Source organism: Cavia porcellus, unplaced genomic scaffold (assembly GCF_034190915.1).
Source record: "Cavia porcellus strain 051 isolate PalLab524CR breed Dunkin Hartley unplaced genomic scaffold, mCavPor4.1 scaffold_25, whole genome shotgun sequence".
In the NCBI taxonomy this organism is placed as follows: Eukaryota; Metazoa; Chordata; class Mammalia; order Rodentia; family Caviidae; genus Cavia; species Cavia porcellus.
The window spans coordinates 851,099-869,888 of record NW_026947508.1 but is presented as its reverse complement, the minus strand read 5'-3'; the positions used below and the strand labels follow the sequence as shown (position 1 = coordinate 869,888).

The following is an 18,790-nucleotide window of genomic DNA, read 5'->3' as shown; positions in this document are numbered from 1 at the left end:
ATGGAAGATTCAGCTGGGCTCTCGGGACACCACCCTTCCCAGAGAAGTGGAGCGGGGCTGAACTGCACAGGGTGCAGTGGTGCTGGGTGTGCAGGTGCATCATCAACACCAAGACTAGGGCCTGTCACACACGTATCTTTTTAAATTTTCCAATTCTGAGCCGGGCGGCATGGTGGCTCATGCCTGTAATCCCAGCACTCAGGAGGCTGAGGTGGGAGGATCATTGCGAGTTCAAGACCAGCCTGGGCTACAAAGTGAGCTCAAGGCCAATCTAAACTGCATAGTGAGACCCCCATCTCAAAAAAGACCAAAAAAAAAAAAATTCTAATTCTGAGCACTGTATTACCAATAAAAATATTTTCCAAAAACCTAATACAGAACACAAGACATCCGGGAGGCACTGGTTCATGTTCTCAGAAATACACTTGTGCACAATTAGTTCTCGATTTTATTTTCCCATTTGTGGTTTTGCTTTTTGGTCTACCGATGCTTTGGTGGCAGGTTCTAGAATCTCTGCAAGCCAGTGGTCCTCGTCACAGTCCTCGGAGCTGGTGGGCAGTGCCCTCCTCGGTGGGTCCGAAGTGCGTGCTGAGGACCGTCGACGGGAACTTACCGGGACTGGAGGTGTCCAGGTCTGTGAGCCCTCGCCGCTGCGTCCTGTAGGCACTTGGACTCCGTGCCCTGCCCCGCCTGCCTGCTGTGGGCTCCGCTCTCCTCGGGGTGGCTGTGCCCCGGACGTGGCGCAGAAAAGAGGCATCAGAGGGAAGCTGCGATACCATCGGTACATTTTATTCCTCAGGACATTACACGCTCACTTCCCTGGAGGAGCGGTCAGCACACTGAGTTCTGCTTCTGCCGAAACGTGCACCTCCGATGGCGCGACAGCCTCCCCCAGGGGCAGGGCCACCCTGGCCCTGGCCTCGAGGTGTGGGCACAAGAAGCCATCTGTTCCTGCAGCAGAGCCGGCCTCCGCGGGCACAGGCGCGAGGGGCTGCTCTGTCCCGCTACGCATCAGCGGCCAGTGTCCTCCCTGGCTGCGCAGAGCCTGGCCGGCCTCGCATGCATATGCTGTGGTTAAGGATAAAGTTACAGGGTCGTTCACGGGCGTGTCCACGACAGATGCACGCAACCTCACACAGACTCCTCGGTGGAGAGCAAAAGCGGGTTGATGTACTCGAAGCCTTCGAACTCTGACTGGTCGATCCTCTTTATGACGTCCCTGGAAGCAGAGGGGACAGTGGTGGTCATGTGCACATGCTGGCAGGGCCCCACTGTGGCCAGTGGGAGGAGGACAGAGGAAGCCAGAAGCAGGCCCACTTGCCCTCTGTGGGGCCAGGGCACTGTGGAACTTGTTGCCGGATGGTTCCCGCTCCCTGGCGACCCCCGACTCACTCGTCATCCGGGGTCAGCTGCACGGGCTCGCTGGTGAACTGTGTGTCAAAGTTGTCCAAGCCGTAGTCGTCCGTGATCTGCGGCTGGAAGGGCGGCAGTGCCTGCTTCTTCTCCAGCTGGGGAAATGAGACAGCAGGGGTGTCACAGCAGGCTGGGTTGGGCAGGGCGAGGACATGGTTGAGAGGACACCTGTGCTCTGGGACTTGTCTGTGAGCCAGAGGACTCGGGCAGTGGGGCCACACCAGGGCTGCAGCAGGAGGCTGCTGATCACCCTAGGGGCTGGTACAGCCGGGTCTGCATCCCCAGGACTACTGTGGCAGAAATGGCGGCCTGGGATGGGGGGGAGGCGTTCTCTTAAGGACTTGGAACCCAACTGCAAAAGTGCCAGAGACCCTCCTGCCCCTGCAGCACACACAGGAGGACGCGGAAGGGCCTGGGGGAGGGCCCAGTGCGGTGCATGTGGCACTACACACCTGCAGGAGGACGGCAAGGGCCCCACCCGAGTGCCTCCCCTCTCCACCTGACCAAAAGCTTGGGCTCATGGCAGTACTGGGGTCCTGGGACTGCACCCAAGTGCCTGTGCCTCCCCTGGGCCACATCATGGCCCTTTTCTCTTCCTTCTTTTGATTTCTTTGAGACAGGGTCTTGCTATGTAGCCCAGGCTGGCCTCAGACCCATGGCGATCCTCCTGCTTCAGTCTCCTGAGCGCTGGGATTATGAATGTGAGCCACCACGCCCAGCTCCTTCTCTGTTCTGAGTACCTAGGCTCAGCCTTCTGCTGTGGCAGCTGGAGCTGCCAGAATCTTCCTCATGTGTGCTCACCTATGCTGCGCCTCTGCTCTCCTGCTCTGTGCCTGTGTAGGGCCGGGCTTGGGCCTGGATAGGAGGTTGCTGTTGCCTCTGGACCCTGCTCCCACCATGAGCTGCCTTGTGTGGCCCGGAGATGGACAGCATGTGGGTCAACTCCCTTCCATGAGGCAGGGACAGAGCCTCAAGGGCCACCCATATGGCACCCCACCCTGCTGGGAGCGGAGAGATCACAACAGCTGCGACAGAACCCACATGGAAAGGGAAACGCGGCTGTCTGGGAACTTGCAGAGATGCATGTGCGCTGCTGCAGAGCCCAGCACGGGACCTGTGGCGCAACAGACACTGGCCGTATATGCAGGCCATAGTCAGGGAGGCAGCCACCTCAGCGAGACCCCTTCCCACACACAGCCCAGGCCTGCAGGGCTGCGGGTCCCAAGTAGGTGTCCCTTCCTTCGTGAAGGACCTATTTTATTTATCAGTACATTTTCTGGTTAAAAAATGAAAAAAAGGAAGCATTTGTTATCTTCTCTGCCTCTCCCCTTGGGCTGCTTAGAGATTTACCTCAGAGGAGCTGGAGCAGAGTGGGCGACAGCCAGGTCCGAGCCCTGCCTCAGTCTCCCTGAGTGCCCCGTAGCCTGTGTCGCACCCTTGTTCTCTGCCTGCTGGGCCCCTGACCCCTCAGAGCGCTGTCTGCCAAGCCCGACCTGGGCCATGGGGCCAGACCTCTGGACGGTGGGCACCAGGTGCCCCCGTGAGGCTGTGGTCTTGGCAGTGGGGGATGTGGCAGGTGGGGCTGCACTGTGTGTGCCGAGGCCCAGGGGACCTGTTTCCTGCAGGGCAGGGGCAGAGGTCTAGGACCCCCAAGAGGGGACTCTACTCCTGCCACACTGGCCCCTTGTGTCCCCTCAGCACCATGTGCTGGGCTGGCCACAGCTTCCTGCCATAGCCATTGTGCTGCACGGTCTCCACATCAAGCGCCCTGGCTGGTCACATGCATGCTGCCTGTCCCTGCTGTCCCTAGGGACCCAACCCTTGGACAACAGGGCCAGAGCCCCAGGGGTGCTGTGCAGAGCGGACGTCTGAGCGTCATCCTCACCAGACCCAGGGACCACGCCATGCACGGGATGCCAAGGTCAGCGCAGGGTGGGGTGGGGGTCTGGGTGTAGGTCCTTCGTCCCCTCTCAGCCCCTAGCACACATGCATGGCCCTTGGGGCAGTCCTCGGTCTTGGGAAATGGAGATGTCCAGTCAGCAGGTGTCCATGTGGATGTGTCTGGCCACGTGACAGGGTGCCACAAGGCCCTGATACCAATGGAGACACAGAAGGGCCTTGAAGGAGCCACCCGTACTGGGCAGGGTCTGCACGTGTGTGTGGTGGTCCTGGTGGCCTCGGAGAGGCTGGCAGGTCAGCTGCCCAGTTTTGCTAGCAACCGTGTCCCACTGGCCACTGCGTCCCATGGGCCATGGAGACCCAGCCATGCCTTGGACCCAGGTCTGAGGAGCCCAGGGCCTGGTGGCTCAGCCCTGCATGCCTGATGGTGGAGTCCAAATGTGGCAGAAGAAGCAGGGGAGAGACGCCGGGAGAAGGGCAAGCTCGCAGGCACAGTTGCCAGCACTCTCACCAGCACAGCCAGGTGGGGCAGTGGAGAACCCAGAGCAAGGAGGTCTAGGAGTCCATGCTCTGGAGGACACTGGGCACCGGCTCTGTGCAGCAGGGCCCAAGGCCTGGCCGCCCTTTCCACCACCCAGGGCCTGCAGGAGCAGTCGGAGCCCTGGAGCGGAAATCAGCTGACGGCCACAAGGACAGTGCCTGCAGATGTGGCCAGCAGCAGCTCCGTGTGGCCTGGGCACTCACCTTGGGGAGAGCAGGGCCCAGTGCAGACACCGCAAGCTGTCAATTCTCCGTTCTCTCAAAGAGCTCATTTCACAGGCCGAACTCCTCCAACAACCACTACATTTCCTCCAGGAATGGCCCCAGGTCAAACCCCAGCACTGCCACGTGTGCTGCCCTGTCAGTGACCAGGATCCTCCAGGGCTGCAAATCCCCCATGCCAGCACCTCGATCCCCATCCGGCTTACCAGGTCCCAGTCCGTGCTGCGGAAGAAGGCGTGTGACTTGATGTCAGAGAATCCAGTCTGGGGCCGGCAGCCCAGCCGCTCTTTGGGGTCCTGGAGGTCCGAGGCAAACAGACCGGGCTCATTTCTGCTGCCCCTCAGGCAGCTCCTTCCCTCTCCGAGTCTTCTGCACCCAGAGCTGGGACCCCCTGCACTGGGCCCTCCCCCAGAACCCATTCTTTTCTTCCCCATTACTTTGTTACATATGAGTAGATGCTGAGGGCAGGTTCAGAGTGCAATACTGGGTTGAAATCCAAGCCCTGCATAGACCAGGGGCGCGTAGGTACCCCAGGAGCATGACTGTGACTGTACCTTGTTCAGAAATCCTTTCAGGACGTGGGAGGCTTTGACGGACAGGAAGCGGGGGATGCGGATGGGCTTCTCCAGGATCACTGCGGGTGGAGGAGACCAGACAGCTCCCAACCTGCTCGTCCCTCACTCTGCATGCTGGCCACCAGAGGGCACTGAGGGACAGCTTGGGTGGGCCTACCCGGTGGGGCTTGTGTTTGGTACTGGGATTACTGGACCCAGGGCCTCAGCCCTGCGGCAGCTCCATAGCCCTTGTTTTATTTTCTGAGTCTCTTTAAATTGCAAAACTGCCCAGCCTCGGCTCCCACTTGGATCTGCCTGCCATCCCGCTTGGCTCTACTGGAACAACTGCATCGGGACAGGCCCACTGTCCAGAGGCCAGGCCCTGCCCAGAGGCCAGGGTGGTAGGGTCCTGGGTGTGGCTGGCTGGCTGGGACAGGCGATCATGTTTTGCAGGTGACTGCGGAGTATGCACTTCAGCCACCACGGCTACCCCTCCTGCTTGCAGGGCACCTGGGCCAGGGTGGATCACCTGCAACCACGCACCTTGGAACAGGTAGTCCTCTGTGTTCATGTCGGGGTTGTCGGTGATGATGTCGAAGGGGGAGCGCCCGGCCATCATTTCGAACATGAGGACACCCAGTGCCCACCAGTCCACGCTGAACCCTGGGGGCCACAGGCACAGTCAGGCAGGCCATCAGCCAGCCCTACTCAACCGTGAGAGTCCAGCTCCCAGCGGCTGCCAGCCCACGCCGATGTGCAGTGTCCAGGTGTCCAGCCCACGTGCTGTGGCTGTGGTGTCCCTGGTGGTCATCACTGACTATGGACGTGCAGACCCAGAGGTTGCTCTTTCTCAGCAAAGCCCTCCCCTCAGGCACCCGTGCCCTCTGGTAGCCTGATGTCCTAACATCCAGTCTGTCGGGGACACTGTCACAGCACGTGACACAGCACGTCGGGGACTCTCCTGGCCACAGACCTGCTGCCCTGCTTTCTCTGATGCCCACACGGCTCCTGGGGAGCCCTCTCACCTCCACCCACTTGCCTGTCCCCCACCGCTTTATGGCAAGGAAACGAGTGAAGCAGGTGCAGGTGCAGCTGATGCACTTCCCTGGGCATGTGAAGGGCACGCATGCCAAGCATAGATGTGCGCCCAGGCCACACCCAAGTGCATGCGCACTCCTCGCTGGCTCGAACACACACACAGGCCACTCCACACTGGAATGCATGTTCAGGCCGCCTTGCCCGTGGGTTCCCCCCCAGGGAGGGTGTGGGGCACAAGTGTGTGTAGCGAGAGAGGGGCTGCATGGTGGACAGGGTGTTGGGTCCGACAGAGGCCTGTGTCGCCCAAAGCGACTCTACAGCGCCTGCATGGGCAGGTCCACCAGCTCGGAGTGAGCTGAGTGCCCCATCTGTCCACTTTGTGCCCCCTTAGGACTCTGTGAAGAGGAACCCCTGGGACATGGAGTCTGCACAGGCTGGGATGGCGGCCAGGGCCATCTGCAGGACACGGCAGGGGAGTGTGGGCTTCACTGGGGTGGACACGTTCAGTAAAACCTCTCCTTGGCCCTTCGTCGGCTTGAGGATCCTGGCCCCAGACAGCTAGGCCAGGGGGGAGGCCCCGGCCACTGTACCTCGGGAAGGCTCAAACTCACCGTACTCCTCTCCCCGCAAGATTTCAGGGGCGATGTAATTCGGGGTTCCACAGAAAGTGCTTGTCGTGTCCCCAGGGCCCAGGCCTTCCTGTAGGGACAATTACCCCAGTGGTCATGTGCAGGGTGGGGGTGGGGCGGAGCTGGGGCGGAGCCAGGGCAGGGGCGGGGCTCACCTTGCACATGCCATAGTCCGTGAGCTTGATGTGCCCATCGGCGTCCAGCAGCACGTTGTCCAGCTTCAGGTCCCGGTAGATGATGCCTCTCTCGTGCAGGAAATTGAGTGCAATGCAGATCTCAGCGGCGTAGAACCTGGGGCCGGGCCAGCCAGGGTCAGCAGAGGGGCTTTGTGGGCATCCGCCCCGGCCATAGCGCACCACCGGCCTTCTGGGGTAACCGGCTCAGCACAGGCTGTCCTCGGGGAGCTCGGACCCGCCATGAAGAGGCTGGGAGTCACTGCCCCACAGTATAAGGCTGTGCTTGCCCTGGGTGGGGGCGTGGAGGAAGTGCGGGCACTGGTAGGGGGAGCTCCCGGGACTGCAATGACGACCACGTGGGACTGGACTGGAGACCCCACTGTGCGCATGCGCCCGGAGCGAGCCATCCGGACCTTGGTTGGTGGCCAGTCCCAAGGGGAACCTGGATGTGACCATGTCCGTGGACTGACATGCGGGTGATCTCGCTGCTCAGGCTCTCGGGGAAGGTGATGCTCACACATGCTGTGGCACGGAGGAGCCGCGCAGACCCCGCGTGGGAAAGGAAACCCTACAGGAGGGCCTTGAGGGGCGTCAGGTTCTAGACAGGGAGGCAGGCACGGTGTACTGGGGGAGGCTCACTTTGGTTTTAATTATTACTCCTCTGAGACAAGGTCTGGTTATGTAATTCCCCTGCCTCGGCCTCCAAGTGCTAGGGATTACACGTGTGCACCACAGGACTGGCTTCAGTTTGGTTTGACTTACGTGGAGAGGGCAGAGGTGATAGTAGGGACTGGACCCAGGGATGCTCTACCACTGAGCTACACTCTGCCTCTTCATTTTTTGAGACAGGGTCTCACTAAGTTTACCCAGGGTAGGGCTGAATTTGTGACCCTCCTGCCTCAGGCTCCTGAGCACTTGGGATTCCAGGCATGCACTTGAGCCCAGTAGGTCTCCCTGCGGGAGAGGAGAACTGTTGTGGACAGGTGGTGCCAAGGCTGTCGGCGGGGTGAACCACTTGATGCCTCTGAGCTCTGGCTCAGAACTGGCTGGAACAGCGCATTTGCCTCCCGCGTATCTCATGGTGTTTAAAAAAGGCAGCGAGTGGGCGAGCGCCTTCCTTGGCTTCTGCCTACCTCTCTCTGAAAAGGGTCTGAGGTGACTCACAGCTGCGCACGATGAAAGGAGGAGTGGAGGACAGGAAGTGTGGGGCCAGAACCTGGCCCAGCCCCGCTGGCCCGAGGAGGGCCAAGCAGATGCCAGCCAGGCGAGGGCCAGGTGTCCCCAGGTCACTGAGGAGCCCCCCCCCCCCGGAAATGGACAAAACCTGCTGGCGCCACAGTACCAAGGGCCAGTAGAACCATGTCCCACCAGGGTCAGGGCGTCTGTGTGGGGCCCAAAGGCCTGTCACTGAGACACAGGACTCCAGGCCCCTCATGGCCAGCACCCCACAGGAAGCAGCACCCCGAGGCCCTAGGTGCCCCCACCCCTGCCCACTGGCGCCCCAGGCAGCCCTGCTGGGCCCCACCTGGCGTGCTCCTCCGGAAGCTTCCTCTGCCTCTGCATGTGGAACATGAGGTCCCCACCGTTGACGTACTCGATGACCAGGAACAACCTGGGGAGGGGGCAGAGCTGAAGCTGCCACACAGATGCCAGCTCTGCTATGGATGGGGCTCAGGTCTGCAATGGGCTCTCCGTTGGCACAAATGTCACCTTCCATACCTGGTGGCTCCTTGGGCCCACCCAGGTTCAGGGGTGCGGACAGCAGACGGAGCCTACACAACTAGGCGCTGGAGACTTAAACACCCACACAAGTGACTGCACTCGCCCCCATGTGCTCACAGCTGTCTCCCAGGACTGGAATCCCCAACACAGACGACGGCAGTGTGCATGGACACGGGCACTGCTGACCTTGAGGCTGGATCCTCACAGGAATTGCGCAGAGGCACGAAGTGGTGAGAGCTTCTCTTTGGCCTGAGAGAGGCTCTACAGCACGGTGGCGACCACGGTTTGGGCACCGCGACCCAGAGCCCACACCCCACATGCCAGAAGTGCCTGGCTCCTCAGGCAACACGTGCCCATCCTTGCCTAGGTGAGGTGACCCCTGTGTTGGTTGCTGACTAGAGGATCACTGGGACTGGAAGACCTGTCCAAATGTTTTATAGAAATGAAACTTCCAGAGTCTTCAAAGCAGCGGGCTATTTCCACAAGGACTGAGAATTATAAGAGGTGATCAAAATATACGGTGATTGTTAAGAAAACTCCGTCACTGTAATACATGCAGCTGTGAAGCCCCTCAGCTGGCGCACACTCAGCCCACTGTCCTGGCCACATTTTGAGGCAGCTCTGGAGTCCTCTTTCCTGAGCAGACTTACAAGGTGCAGTGAAAAATATGGTGACAGGGCTGGGGATAGAGCTCAGGGGCTGAAGCGCTGCCTGGCAAGTGTATGGTCCTGTGTTTGATTTCTGGTCCAAAACAACAACAAACAAGGATGGTTCGCACATAACTGATGAAAAACTTCAGGCTCAAAATACGGTGACCCTGCTGCCCAGCAGCGCCCAATGGAAAAACAGCTCAGAAACACACGGCACTGTGTCCTCCTCCACCTCAGTCCCAGGACTGGGCACCGTGCGACTTCTGCCTCGTCCCCACAGTCAAAATGACCATGAACAGGCAATGATCTGAACCCATTCAGGACACCCAGGCAGCCAGAACAGTTCGACTAAAAACAAGAAGGGGACTTTGAGACCAGTCTGAGAGGCTGAGGCAGAAGGATTGCTGTGAGCTCAAGACTGGCCTGGCCTGCAGGGAGACCCTGCTCAAAACCAAAATAAAACAAGGGCCTGGGTTTAGCTCAGCAGCACAAGTGCCTGCTCGGCAAGAGCAAAGTTGTGAGTTTGATCCCCAGTACCAAAAAAACAAAACAAAACACCAACCAAAAAGGCAAAACAAATGAACAACTCCACCTCCCCCATCCTTGCAAAAAAACAAGACTCCAAAACTGCTTCAGAAAGTGGCAACAACGACTCTGTGTTCCGCCCAGTGAGTGGCCTTAACTACAGTGTATATAACACTTGCCACAGCGGACCTCATGGAAGAGCGGTCCAGTCCTGGCCTGGCCACCTGCGGAGGAACCTGAGAGACAGGGACCACTGAGGAGCCTCAGGGTGCTAACGAGGAGGACACAGCCCCCGGCCTCAGCCAATGAAGTGCACGGGGCACAGGAACCCTCAGATGGGAATCATGAGGTACCTGCTGCCTGCCTGCCCCTGCCCGGCCCAGCCCTTCTGCACATGCTCAAACTGGGGTGAAGACTCATGAGGCGGAGGCCATACTCCTGTTGTCCCAGCACTCTGGGAAGCTGAGGCGGGAGGACGGCAAATTCAAACCCAGCCTGGGCAGCTGGGTCATTTAGACCCTGTTTCAGAATAAACGTAAAAGAGGAATGGCGAACAGCTCACCATGAAGGCCCTGGTTCCACCCCAGCCCCGTACTTGCCTCTGGACCTGTACACGTGTGAGCTGGGCAGGGCGTGGTCAGGAATCTGCAGCCCCAGGAGCGCAGGGTGCAGTGAAGGAGAGCGGGCACCTTGGCATTTGGGAGGAAAGAAACAAATCCCTATTTTTCCTCACTCAAAGGCCCCTTTATGGTCACTGAGCTCCTGTGGAAAGTGCTGTTTCCTTTAGCAGATTTCCATTCATGCTGCCAGCCAGCGCAGCTCTGCAGTGCCATCCGGCCAGGAGTCAGGACACGTGGGTACCAACCACAGGGTAGTGGCTTTGTGGAGCTCCAGGGTGGCACTGAGGGGAAACTGAGGCATGAAAGGAGGGCACATAAAGCCTTGGGTGGTCAGGACTGGCCTCACTCAGCCTGAGCCGCTGGCGCCGTCTGCACAGGCATCTACCGGCTCTGCTCCTCTGCCCACACGGGGCGGGGGCCAGAGGTTTCCCGGGGTTCTGCAGCATCCGGCTGTGGCTGGTTTATTCAGAGACGTGGCCTGACTCCGGGAAGGTGCCTATGTGGTGGGCTCACACCTGGTCGGCCAGGCTGCCCCCATGGGGCTGCTGTTGGAGAACACTGAAGCGGGTTACATGCAGGCTCCCAGCCCAATCTCACCACAGCCAGGCAGAACTGGATACAGTGCCAGCAGTCTCTGGGAAGGGTCTGAGGTTTCTGAGGCCCCATGTGGGAGGCGACATGGACGCCTATCATGGCAAAATGTATATCCCCTGTCCGTGAGCCAGCTTTGGTCAGTGTGTCCAGGGTCCTGGTGGCCAGTATCTGAGCAGGACTCAGACTCCTCTGGCAGCTGCAAGCCTCTCCCACCTCCATCTGGTCATGAGTCACATGAAGTCCACACGTGTTCTTTCCATACTTGTACCAGAAACGTGATTTTACCTTTCATATTTCTTTTTTTTAAGACAGGGTCTCACTATGTAGTACAGACTGGCCTTGAACACACTTTGTAGCCCAGGCTGGTTGCAAACTCACAGCACTCCTGCCTCAGCCTCTCAAGAGCTGGGCTTCCAGGCACGCGCCACCCTGCCTGGCCCTACCTTTCACATTTCTTCATCAACACCACTGTGGCTTTGAGACGAGGGAGTGACCAGATGCCTCATCTGAAGGGCACATATCTGGGGTTGTGCGCACACAGACACACACCAACAGTGGGAAAGCCACAAAACTTGGCCCGCTGGGGCCCAGTGCCACCAGAGCCAGTGACAGATTCCATTAAAAACAACATGGAAGAGGCGGCGAGAGGACCCTGCACACGTGGACACTCCCGGGCAAGCCCCGCTCTGGGAGCCATCGCCACTGAGCCCCTCTTGGGCTGGGAGTTTGGTCCAGGCAGCTGGAGGAAGTGGAGCAGGCAGCACTGGCCTGGCACTATGTGGTGCCAGCACGGTGGCAGCTCCAGGAAGGAAGGGGTGGGGGAAGATTCCGTCAGAGAGGGGCAGTAGACAAGGCCTGGGCACAGTGGCAGCAGCTGAGAGTGGATGCAGCAGGGTAACCCCAGCCCAAGTCCACGTCCTGCACAGTGTGGGAGCTCCGGGCTGGGCGTCCTGGCAGGAAACAGAATCGGAAACGGAAAGAGGTGGAGCAGTCGGTGGAGGCTGGTGGTGTGTGGGGTCAGAGCGCGAAGGTGGTTCTCGCACTGATCCGAGGGCAGTGGCCAGGGGCAAGGCCGAGGCCAGGGCTGCATGGGAATGGACACAAGGGCCTGGGGCCCCTGCTCAGAGAGGCCCAAAGGCCCAGCCAGTCTCAACAGTGTCTGGGCCCGTAAGCCGCATGGTTCCTTACATGCTTGTGACTGTGTGTATGTGTGTAATAAGTATGATTCATTTTTCCCTAGTGGTCAGTAAACCCTGTGGTTCATGTTCCTGGTACTGTGGGGTGCCGGGAAGTTGGCAAACAGTGTTTTCAGGTAGCTGTGAGGATGTTTCTGGAGAACAGCAGCATTTGAACACACAAGCCCAAGCAGAGCAAAGCCCTCCCTAGTGTAGACGGGTGCTGTGCACTTATCCAGCCAAGCATCAGAAGGTAGAGGAGGGCTGCCCCGCCCTGCTGCAGGCCCAGCTCACAGCCCTGCGGCTCTGGTCTCCAGCTCATGGGTGGCAGGACACCTCTATCCCTTGGTCCCCAGCACCATCCTGGTAACAGTGCTCACTGCACAGGGGGACCCCACCACCACCAATGCCAGGGTACTGATGCGTGCTGGGCAGAGCAGCTGGGAGGCCCACCACTAAGCACCCCGAGCTGGAGGACTAGGGAAAGCCCAAAAGTCTGCGCCCCATTCGCCTTCTCCTTTTGCCAGCTGTGCTGGCTGTGGTTTGGGAGGCGCAGCCTCAAGCAGACGGCGCACTGTGCTGGGTCAGCTGAGCTTCCCAGTGCGCTGAGGCCCAGTGGCCTCCATGGAGAGCACAGCCGGCAGTGCTGCACAGTGTTGCACCGGCTAGCTGGCCCCCAAGTTCTAAAGGGAGCAGACATTTACAATTCTAGACCACCAGGTCGCCAGCACCCTCACAGCAGAGTGCTGGCATCCAGGGAGCTCTCAGGGAAGCCCCTACTGTTTCCTAGCCCGCGTACCACCCTGCACCCATGCAACCCTGCACCCGGCTGACTGCTTTCCACAAACAGCTCACAGTTTACACAGTTTAGTAATTAATGCAGTTAATCGTGTGATCAAGTCCTTTAAGTTCCAATGGGTGACATTTACTTGGCATGACAGCCACCACCTGGAGCCGCATGCACATCTGGTGCCCGATAGTCCCCGTGCCTGCCCCGGGAGGCGCTTGGTCCCCTGCTGTCCCTTACCGGCTCGTTGTCTGGAAGCAGGAGTGTAAGCCGACCAGGAAAGGGTTGCTGGACGCCTGCTCGAACACGTGCTTCTCCGTCTGCACCCAGTCAATGTCCTGCAAGAGACCGGGCAGATGAGACTCAGAGCACCCAGCTTCCTGGAGCAGGTGGACAGGAAGGGACAAGAAGGGCAGGCGGTGCAGACAGGAAAAGGAGACACCCCTCAGGAAAGGACACCACGGTCCACCCCATCGTCGTCATCTCCATGCCATCAAACTTTGCTGCCACAGCAACTACCACCAGTCCTTCCTGTTTCCCTCACCGGCACCTTCCTCACCACCATCCCCACCACCGTCACTAAAGCCACCCTGCCGGCTGCTGGCCCCTGGCTTCCTGGCCAGGGAAGTGGGTTCCATCTCCCGTTAGGACGTGAGCGGAGCGAGGTGCAGGGCTAAGCAGGTCCCAAGGCCCACAGTTCCTGCGTGGGAGTTGTGCTGTGGCCTCTGTCTCCCATTACAGCAAGATGCCATGATGCTCTGGGCTCAGAGAGTGCTGAGTCCCACCCCAGCACAGGGGGAGAGCTGGATAGACTCTAACCCCCAGGAGTTAGGGAGTGCAAGGGGTGGAGCCGTGTCCACAGGGCCTTCCCCCGAGGTTTCTGGGAATCGTGTGGAGTGAGCCAGGTCTGCCCGCTGCCCCTCCCAGGGGCCCTGTCAACCCCGCCTGCCCCTGCAGGGACTCCCCTATCCACTATCCATCTCTGTGGCCCTCGGCTCAGCAGGCTTGGGCTGAACCTGGGGTGCTGGGAAGGAGTCAGGACCCTCCTGTGATACTGCCACCCAATGGGGAGCCACTCTAGAGCCTCTATTTCCTCAGCTATAAATGTTAGGCACCACCCACTTGCCAGCTCAGCACCCAGGGACAAGGGTACAGTTCAGCAGGCTGCACACTGCCCAGATGTACCTGCTGGGAAGGAAGGGCTTGAATGTAGCCCCTGCTCCTGCAGCTTGGGCAGCACCAGGTCACTGGAGGTCCCGTGTCAAGATGACAATGGCCTCAAGCTTTCTACCTGTCAGCCCTCTCTGCCCAAGACGGGGCGGGTGCCCATGACAGTGTGTGTGCTGCTGGTCACCAGGTGGATTGGAGCCAGCTCACAGTGAGCACCATACACCCCAGCCAGGACGGTGGACAAGCTGAGAGCCAAGCAGGGCTGGGGAGGAAAGGAGCAGCCACACAAGGAGCATGGGGAGTGTGGCCAGAGGGAGGAGGAGGATGGAGGTGCAGTCCGGGTCCGGGGCAAGCAACGCCAGCTGCATGTGGGCTGAGAGAACCTAGTGGAAGCTCAGGAGACGGCCTACAGACGTGGGCCAGAGCTGCCAGCACACCAGCATGTTCTCCCTGACAGGCACTCAAGACCCAAGGCCATGACCTCCACACCGCTGTCCCTGCCCCTGAAGATGATGCCAGACCCCAGGGCAACTGCACAGCAGGCAGAGCTGCACCCGCTTCCCAGGGGATTGGCCATAGGAGCCTGCATGACACTTGCCACGGGCAGACTGAGCCACACACCATCGTACTGGGGGCCCTGGCTGGGGAGTCTATGCCTGCACAATGTGCACTACAGGGCTGTGGCCAGGGCCAGACAGCAGGATGGTAGTCGCCATGGGCTGGGGTGGAGGGGACAAGAGTGACTGCCCAGTGGGTACAGGTGACCACAGGTGAAGACAATGTGCTGGAGCCAGGCATGGGGACAGCTTTAGGACCTGGCATTCCAGGATACTGCAGGATACGCAATCAAGATATTTCATGTGTATGGTACCAGGGCAAACCCAGGGAGCACTGAGTTATACCCACAGACCTCTTAATTGATGTTTATTTTGAGACAAGGTCTTTAGTTACCTCCTGCTCGGCCTTCCAAGTAGCTGGGATTACAGGCTTCGGCCACTGCCTCATATGGCAAATTCTGTGTGGCAAAGTTTGCAGCGACCAAGAGAAAAACAGTATGTGGGGGTGGAACTAAGACTCCAACAAATAAACAGCTACTCCTACACTGAGCTCCTCCAAGACCCTGCAAGTGGCATGCCCCATGGCACTGGGAGAGACGGCCACCATCCTGCTCGGCAGGCCTCTCGTGACATCACCATGCCAGAGCTCTGATCACCAGAGCTGGGACAGGTGCTGGGAACCCCACTGCATTGTGACGGCCTAGGAACAGCTTCCCTGTGCACCATCTCTGCACGTGTGTGTCACCCGTGTCCCCACGTGTCTGCCCCCGCACAACCCCCACCTCGTCGTCGTGCACCAGCTCCTTCTTCACCACCTTCATGGCATAGATCTGGTCATTCTTCTTCAGACGCACCAGGAGGACCTTGGCGTAGCTCCCACGCCCGATGACTCTGATGAGGTCGAAGTCCTGCAGCCCCAGCCCCTGAGAGATCTTGATCCCGTCGACCCCGTCGATAACTGGCTTAAGGTCCTGGAGGGGAGACAGCAGGGAACAGATGCTGGTGGGGATAAGCCACGAACCTGAGCTGCCGAAGCCTGTGGCCCTGACACTCACCCCAAGTGACCACTAACTCAGCCTGGAGGCTGTGGGCAGGTGACACAGGCCACATGGGTGCTGTAACAGTTCTGTGAGGGACGGAGACTCTGGGCCCAGCCTGCCAGGCCAGGTGAGGATGGGGCCATGGTCTCGGTCTGTACTCTGCGCGGTTGGGTGGGACCTGGAGCCACCTGGACAGGGCCTCTCCTGGCAGTTAGAGTGCCTGGCTGGCCAGAGTCACTATCACCGAAGACACATGACAGGAGAGAGCCACTCCAGCCAGGAGGCTGTGTGGGGAGGGCATGGCACAGGTGGCTCGTGAAGAGAACTGCGGCCCAGGAGTAGCACTGGCATGCTCTGAGCAGGGAGCCAGGAAGAGGGCCAGACATCTCCTAAGCCCACAGAGCAGGGGACGCATGGAGCTGATAGCGCCGTCATTCCCGACATGGGCTCTGAAACGCAGGCTGGGCCTCCAACGCTCACCTCAGAATCATCTTTAATGCCGTCGTGCTTCCGGGTTGAGGAGATATAAGCAACTATCCGAGAGAGAGAAAGGACAGGGTGTTACGGTGACAGGGAGCACAGCTCAAGGACACGAGTCCCAGCCCACCCACATGGGCCCTGGCTGAGAGCCATGAAGATGCAGCTTGTGGGCTCAGCAGCCAGCCTGACTCTGACTGCAGCAACCGATGTCCTGGAGACTCGCCCAGGGTAACCAGAGTGTGTGACACGGGATGAGGTCGCGTCCTGCACCCGTCACAGGCCCAGGCTCCCAGACATCGTGATGAGCGCTTGGAGTGGCTCCTTTAGCCCACAGCTGTGTGAGATGGTCCAACATGAACCATTTGTGATAAAGGGAGAGTATCCCAGGGAACCTGCTAAACACTGCACTGAACGGAAGACCAGAATGATTGTACACACAGTATTTGCATGTGTGTGCCTATGCTCACGCTGCCATAAATTTGAAAATCACAAGTAGAATCATCTGAGGTCTATGACCGTCTACAGATAGAAGACTTTGGCATCTCCAAAGACTGCAAGCTGGGTGCAGAGGCAGAGTTCAGTAACTTCAGCACTCTGGGAGGCTGAGGAGGGAAGATGGAAAGCTTGAGCCCAGCCTGGGCAACTTAGGGACAAGTGAGACCCTGCCTCAAAAATAAAAAATAAAAAAGGACTTTGGCTATAGTTCAGGGTGAAGGCCCTGTGTTCAATGCCAGTAAAGTGAAAAAAGAAAAAAAAATGTGCCAATGGGTGGGCAGGGTGCAGGAGTTCAGGTTTGTCTCAGGGATGAGTAGATGTTGGATAGATGGATGAGGAATGGATGGGTAGATAGGTGGATGAATGGATGGCGAATGGATGGGTATATAGGTACATGGCTGGCTGCCTGGCTGATGAGTAGATGAGCAGATAGGTGGATGGATGGATGGATGGATGGATGGACAGATGAGTAGATAGGTGGATGGATGGATGACTGATGAATGGAGGGGTAGATAGGTGGATGGATGGATGACTGATGAGTGGATGGGTGGATGATGACTGGACTAGAAGACAGATGGGCAGATGATGACTTCATGGGTGGATGGATGGGCAAATGGATGATACGTGAATGGATGGATGAATGATAGGTGATGGGCAGATGAATGAATGTGTGAGTGATGACTGCACGGGTGGGTGGGTAGCTGACGGTCTGTGGGGGTGGGCTGCTGTTTATTAGGAATCTTTCTTGTGGGTGCTATACTAAGTGATTCAGGTTCTGTGAACTTGTCTCATCTTTCGAAGTCCCCTAAGGAGACAGACTGCTTGCTATCCAAATGAGACCTAAGGCATTCATGCCTGTGTGAAAGCCCACCATGTGGAAGCTTAGACCTGAGCCTTCAGCCAGATTTCACTTGAAATCTCTCTCCGAATGCTCCTCAGCATTAAAAAAGCCCCTTCCCCAGCCTCCTGAAACCTAAGGGCCTGTACTGCCCTGTCTGTGAGTGGCAGGCCCCTAGCCTATCCATGAGAGCCGCTCCACGCAGCATACAGGTGAGGAGACACCAGCCACGGCGCTGCAGTTAAGCCTTTCTGGATGACCCACATTTGTGGAGGGAGAGACCCTCACGCTCAGGTTCCCATGGCGGTCCTCTATGGAGACATCACAGCCCAGCACCCACCAGGGAAGGCTACCTGCCCCACCCATCCCACTGGGGACAGAGGTGACATCCTGCATGGCCCTGTTCCTGCAGACCCCTCGGCAGGCAATTAGGAAAGGGGCAGCAGGGGGCTGGGGGCCCGGGAGAGTGTGCCTACTTCCGTCAGTGTCCTCGGAGGGAAGGTCCACGCCGTCACTCTTCTCATCTACTGGAGGCTCTTGGGAAGGCATGACAGAATCCTGCAGCAAGACCACAGTGTCACCAGTGCCACACTGCAGCTTCCACAGACGCAAGTGGCTCTGGCAGCCATGTATGACAAGGCGCACACAGCAGCGCACTGTACGGAGCACACTGGCAAGTGTCAAACTGGACATACAGGACACACGCACTGGCCACAGCTCCAAGCATGGCACTGCACCCCCACCCCTATGTGTCTGAGCCTCAGCCTAGGCAGGCTCCAGCTCCATGTGGCTGACACGTGGTGGAGACTGCAGTGTCAAGCAGGGGCCTTTCATCCCTGGGGCTGGACTCATTTTCTTAGGCTAAAGTGGACCTGTGTGGTCAAAGGAAAATGTACCTTCCTGGTCCCCAGGAGACAGAGCAGAGGACCCCCAGCAACACAGATGGGACTGGTTCACCAGCAGTCTGTGTGAGCATCTTTGCCCCTGCACCCCAGCAAGGCTGGGCTGAGGCTGCGACTGATGCTGCCTTTGTCTGGTACAGGAGTGAACAAGTGCCAGGACACCGTCCCTGGATGTGGCTCCCGGGTGTAGCCTGGCCCAGGAGGATTTCCCATTTGTCCAGGTGGCCTCCATGGTCCAGTGAGCCATGGGAGGGCAGCAGGAAGCATGAATGCTAGGAAAGCTGTCATCACGGTGCTGGGGCCCTCAAGTGCAAATGCCCAGAACGGTGGCTGCAGCCCTCAGAGGGCGCTCGAGGCCTCCCAGGACACCAGTTCGAGGGGTCCTAGCCCAGACCCCGCCTGGTCACCGCTGCAGCACTGCAGCACCCCAGGCAGGGCCTGCGAGCAGCACTCACCATATGCCTTCTGCAGGTCAGCGGGACGAGCACGTGGCAGCGTTTATGGACCAGCAGCTTGCAGTTGATGCACCTGTAGCCTTGCCGCGCGAGGCCCCATATCCTTTCACTGCACTGGCCGCAGTACGCCCGCTGGTGGGGGGGAGGCAGGCAGAGGCCACCGTCAGGGGGCGAGGACCCCAGGGGCCGCGGAGTCCCCCCACCCTGCCGCCTGCTGCAGAGGCAGCCGTGGGGCAACCACTGTGTTCTGCCTAGGGAACTGTGGACCGCAGCAGGCAGCCAGCCCACACCCTGCTACCCCTTCCCTCA

The 18,790-nt window shown here is 59.0% G+C and overlaps 1 protein-coding gene across 4 annotated transcripts in view; it reads right to left on the bottom strand.

Moving 5' to 3' along the window:
• Positions 1 to 425: 425 nt before the first annotated feature.
• The window catches only part of Prkcz (protein kinase C zeta), a 72,106-nt gene continuing 53,741 nt past the window's right edge, over positions 426 to 18,790 (bottom strand). For 3 of the 4 annotated variants that reach the window (XM_013153031.2, XM_063235333.1, XM_004999658.4), the window contains 13 exons: positions 18,482 to 18,613; positions 17,601 to 17,682; positions 15,792 to 15,844; positions 15,054 to 15,242; positions 12,785 to 12,882; positions 7,997 to 8,083; positions 6,451 to 6,586; positions 6,278 to 6,365; positions 5,172 to 5,291; positions 4,629 to 4,708; positions 4,281 to 4,370; positions 1,393 to 1,508; positions 769 to 1,219 (listed from right to left, as the gene is read on the bottom strand). In XM_013153031.2, coding sequence (XP_013008485.2) covers positions 1,132 to 1,219; positions 1,393 to 1,508; positions 4,281 to 4,370; positions 4,629 to 4,708; positions 5,172 to 5,291; positions 6,278 to 6,365; positions 6,451 to 6,586; positions 7,997 to 8,083; positions 12,785 to 12,882; positions 15,054 to 15,242; positions 15,792 to 15,844; positions 17,601 to 17,682; positions 18,482 to 18,613 — 1,359 coding nt within the window. In that variant the 3' untranslated portion in view covers positions 769 to 1,131. Of the gene's footprint in view, positions 1,220 to 1,392; positions 1,509 to 4,280; positions 4,371 to 4,628; positions 4,709 to 5,171; positions 5,292 to 6,277; positions 6,366 to 6,450; positions 6,587 to 7,996; positions 8,084 to 12,784; positions 12,883 to 15,053; positions 15,243 to 15,791; positions 15,845 to 17,600; positions 17,683 to 18,481; positions 18,614 to 18,790 lie in introns of all 4 variants that reach the window. The other variant, XM_003461538.4, reaches the window with a different exon arrangement.